Below are 5306 nucleotides of genomic sequence, written 5' to 3'. Positions count from 1 at the left end.
TATCCACTCCGAGAGTGTAGTGGGTGCTTTTTACGTGCCACCAGCACAAGAGCCAGTCAGGTGGGCCTGGCATCGATCATGTTTGGATAGTGCTTTTTACGTGCCACTGGCACGGGGGCCAGTCAGTGGGAACTGGCATCGGCCACATTCGGTTGGTGCTTTTTACATGCCACCGGCATAGGAGCCAGTCAGGCAGGCCTGGCGTTGACCACATTCAGATAGTGTATTTTATGTGTCACTGGCACGAGGGCCACTCAGGGGGTACTGGTATCGGCCACATTCGGTTGGTGCTTTTTACATGCCACCGGCATAGGAGCCAGTCAGGCGGACCTGGCATCGATCACATTTGGATGGTGCTTTTTATGTTCCACCAGCACAGAATCGGAAACACTGATATAGTATAAATATGTTGATAAATTACACAGTTGAACACAGTATATTGATCACTTAGTGTGTATCATATATCACAACGATCACTTACATTGTGTAACATAACATAGTTATCACTTAGTGTCCTCATCCTCATCACTTAACACCTGTTTTCCATGCTGGCATGGGTTGGACGGTTTGACAGGATCTGACAAACCAGAGAACTGCACCAAGCTCTACTGTTGGCTTTGGCATGGTTTCTATAGCTGGATGCTCTTCCTTGTGCCAACCACTTTACAGAATAAGACAAAGTCCCCTCAACTGAGTTGGGGAGTGGTTTTTGAAGGAAGTGGCTTTGCCAGGTGATGAGAGGTTAAACTATGACAGACGGACAGAAACAGGTGTCTTGCTGTAGAGGAGATACATGTCTACCCTAGTTAGAGGAGAGAGAGAGAGAGAGAGGATGGTAGTGAAGATTTGCTAAGCCATACCCTCATGGTACAAAGAGGTGAATATAAGTGGAGTGGTACAGAAGATTGGACAGGGTGAGTGAGCAAGGAAGTTCACAAGAGTGTAAAAGGAGAGTGGGAGAGGGGGCAGGAAAAGGGAATGCAGTGATTGGTGCACACAATGACCATTTGGTGTGTGTAACAAAACACTATGAATACTTCTATTGTTTAACAGAATATACTGATTCCAAGTACTGTATTAATGTAATATAACACAGCGATCATTTAATGTGTGTAATAAAGTAATTACTTAATGTGTGTCACACAACACAGTGATTACTTATATTGTGTAACGAACTATACACATCACTTTTTATCTAAATCTTTTTCACCAGAGGTCAGTAAGTTGAGTTTTTGGCCTGCGAAAAGGGTTGTGGGTGCTGTCCTTCCTCCTATAATTAAGCCATTGAAAATAAATCTCCTTAGATATATGCACATACATATAAACACACACATACTAACTGCTAACTACACACCTTGTTGTAAGTTATCTGTTAATAATTTTTTTCTTTAATTTCAGAACATTTGTATTGACCAGTGGAATTCTGCCAAAAAGATGTCATAATTTGGCAGTGTTTACTGAAATGACCAGTTTTTACTAAAGGTGTCTGAGAGTAACGATATGATCTGAGACAAACCCATGTACAACACACAGTTATAATATGACTGCCAGTTGTGTTGGAAAGTCATTTCATTATAGGTGTATCTTAAATTGACACACACCAGTTCACAGGAGGGAACAGCTGACTAGTGAGACATTTCTTTTGAAGAATATTATACAATCAGCATCAACTGATTCAGTTTTGAAATCTGTTGGAAGGTTTTTTTTGTTTGAGAAAAAATTTTATTTTCATAGCAAGATTATTAAAAAAAAAAAGATTGTAAAGCAGAATTGTCTGTGAAATCTCTATTGTTTGGAAAATGTTAGAGACAGAGGAGAAACCTTACATATGTGATGTCTGTGGGAAAATATTCTCCCATGAAGACCACTTAACGATTCATGTTCGTATTCACACAGGTGAAAAGCCTTACCCATGTGATATTTGTGGGAAAGCGTTTTCTTGTAACAGTTACTTATCACATCATAAACGTATTCACAAAGAAAAAATACACCACTGTGAATTTTGTGGGAAATCATTTTCTCGTACAAGGGAATTAATTTATCACATACGTGTTCATACAAGAGAGAAACCATATGAGTGTGATATCTGTGGGAAGGCTTTTTCACGTAATAATAAATTATCAGATCATAAACGTGTTCACAGTGGGGAAAAACCATACCAATGTGAAATTTGTGGGAAAGCATTTTCTCAGAAGAGTACATTATCAAATCATAATTACATTCACACAGGAGAAAAACCATTTCAGTGTGACGTCTGTGGGAAAACATTATCGTCTAGCAGCACATTATCATGTCATAAACGTATTCATAAAGAAAAACTGTTTGCTTGCCAGATTTGTGATAGAAAGTTTTCTCGAAATAACGAACTAATTTATCACATACGTGTACACACTGGAGAAAAACCATACGAATGTGAAATCTGTGGGAAGGCTTTTTTACGAAACACCAAACTATCTGTTCATAAGCGTGTTCACACAGGAGAAAAACCATACCATTGTGAACTGTGCGGGCAGACATTTGCTTGGAATAGTCAGTTAAAAATACACAAACATGCTCACACCGGAGAAAAACCATACAAATGTCCAACCTGTGGAAAAGGATTTTCTTGCAGTAGTGGCTTATCAGATCATAAACGGGTTCACTCTGGAATCAGGCCATATAGCTGTGAATTTTGTGGGAAAGCATTTCCTCGAAATAGTGCATTAACAGATCACAGACGTATCCACACTGGTGAGAAACCTTACCACTGTGAGATCTGCGGTAAATCATTTTCAAGTAGCAGCAGTTTATCAGGTCATAGCCATATCCATTCTGCCGAGAAAGCATTTCAATGTGAAGTTTGTGGGAAAGGGTTTTCTCGGAAGAGAAACTTATTTTCTCATTATCGTGTTCACACAGGAAAATAACTACACTGCTGTAAAGTTTGTGATAATTTTTATCAAAACACAATATATTTTAGACCAGTGGTTCCCAAACTTTTGCAGGCTGCTGGCCCCTTGACACCCAGGCCACATTCCTAGCTCCCCCACCCCAATTAACCCTCACAAACATAGACCTCTTTCTGAAGCAAATCCAAAGCAACTATATTTCACAAATAAAACTTAACCTAAAGAACCCATTATTTTGTTGTTTTTTTTTACATGAATTGCTACCCCTTTATTGCCCCACTTTGAACCCCCCCTCTCCGGGGGGTGCAATACTGCCCACTTTGGGAACCACTGTTTTAGACTGAAGAAAAATGTAAATTGGATAATCGCTCTAAACTGCCTCTATTTAATATCTTTTATCTTTTACTTGTTTCAGTCATTGGACTGTGACCAAGCTGGAGCACCACCTTGAAGGGTTTTAGTGGAATAGATTGACCTCAGTGCTTAACATTTTAAAAGAAGTCTGGTGCTTATCCTGTCAGTCTCTTAGCTGAATGGCTAAGTTATGGGATGTAAACCAACCAACACTGGTTATAGAGCAGTGGTAGGAACAAACACAGGCACACACCCACACACAACAAATTTCCACATGGTTCCCATTGACCAAATTAGTTCACAAGGCATTAGTCAGCCCAAGGCTATAGTAGAAGACACGTGTCCAAGGTGCTGTGCTGTGGAACTGAACCCAAAACCACATGGTTGCAAAGTAGTCTCCTTAGCTACACACAGTCATGCCTGCACCTGTCTTTTTAATGGAATGTTAAGTTTCTAGAAATAACGAGTAAAGATAAAGTATAATTAAAAATATAAAAAATGTTTTAGATCATTCCCTGATTTTATATGGCATAGAATTTTATTAGAAAATTACTATTTTTAAATCTCACAACGAGAGATATTCAGCAACAGTACTTTGTAGTAAAGATTGTTTGCCAGCATAACATGGCAGTCCTGGTTTAGGACGAATGTTGCTGTAATTTAGCCCCAGGAGACATCGTCTCCAGCTGGCTATACAACATGATCTGTGTCCTTATATTTTCAAACAAGGGAATCTAGTACCCCCACTCAGCTCAAAACAATATCTGTGTATTGCGATTTCTGGGTTATTTCCCCTCATCAGCACAATAATTGTTCAGCTAAACCAGGACTGCCGTGTTATGTTGGCAAACAATCTTTACTACAATAGAATTTTATGTTGTTCCTCAGAACCTTGTAGAGGAGACACTGACTATATCTAGCCAGTAGTGTTTGGTTTTCCCCACTAGTTCCTGCTCTTTGCCCAGAAGTGTTGTGACAATCCAATTCCTGACCACTAACTGTTGTTCTCTCCAGGACTTGCTATGGGGTCCCAGGACACGCGTTCTTTGTGCTCCCACCCCACATCTCTCAGAACAAGATGCAGGCTTATTGCTGGTTGTACTAGCGTTGGGTGGAGACTGCAATATATTTTTTGAATGGACCCCTCTATCTATGATCTGAATATATTCCTAATTAACCCAGGACCCTATAGAGGCGATGCCTGAGAACTGTACCCCTACAGCCCTCTCAGGAATACTGGGTGGAGAAAATGGCTGGATGGATGGGTTTATCTATATACGGTAGTTCTGATAAAATAAGATTTCTGTCACCAAAACTCCAAGATATACATTCCAAGAATTGAAATCTTGGATTATATTTGCATTGAAACAAAATTATTTCTAAATGACTGACTGGTACTTATTTGTGTGTAGCATTTCCTAAAAAAAAAAATAGATAAATGTTATAGGTTCGGGTATGACTGTGTGGTTAAGAAGCTTGTGGGTTCAAGTTCAGTCCCACTGTGCACATCTACTATAGCTCTGGGTCAGTCAGTGACTAATCAATGAATTTGATTGAAAGAAACTATGGAAACCTATTGTGGGTGTGTGTGTATATATATATATATAAAGAAGAATAATAAATGGAGCAAAATGCATATAATCAATAAGTTCCATTTATTATTATTCTTCATATCTACTCAAAATACATCACTTTAACATGGTATTTCTACCTATTAAACGGGTATGATATCCTAGTTTTGTGTGATTTTTGCTACCCTGGTAACTATTAACATATTTACATTATCAAAGTTTTTTCAACCGAGATAATATTAATATATACATAGGAAACAACTTCTATCTCATTCCAGGGTGAAAAACTAGAGGTAGTCGATAGCTTCCGCTATCTGGGCGACCAAGTTAGTAGTGGGGGTGGGTGCGCTGAAAGTGTAGCTGCTAGAATAAGAATAGCCTGGGCAAAGTTTAGAGAGCTCTTACCCCTGCTGGCGACAAAGAGACTCTCACTCAGAGTAAAAGGCAGACTGTATGATGCATGCGTACGAACAACCATGCTACATGGCAGTGA

The 5306-nt window shown here is 39.3% G+C and overlaps 1 protein-coding gene across 1 annotated transcript in view; it reads left to right on the top strand.

Moving 5' to 3' along the window:
* Positions 1-5306, top strand: part of LOC106867981 (zinc finger protein 721) — a 48176-nt gene that overhangs the window by 2049 nt on the left and 40821 nt on the right. Inside the window, exon 2 of the mRNA XM_052968504.1 lies at positions 1399-2903. Within this exon, the coding sequence (XP_052824464.1) occupies positions 1800-2903 (1104 nt within the window). The 5' untranslated portion in view covers positions 1399-1799. The remainder of the gene's footprint in view (positions 1-1398; positions 2904-5306) is intronic.

Source organism: Octopus bimaculoides, chromosome 6 (assembly GCF_001194135.2).
Source record: "Octopus bimaculoides isolate UCB-OBI-ISO-001 chromosome 6, ASM119413v2, whole genome shotgun sequence".
Classification (NCBI taxonomy): domain Eukaryota; kingdom Metazoa; phylum Mollusca; class Cephalopoda; order Octopoda; family Octopodidae; genus Octopus; species Octopus bimaculoides.
The sequence above is the reverse complement of the archived record's forward strand: the minus strand, read 5'-3'. Positions and strand labels throughout refer to the sequence as shown.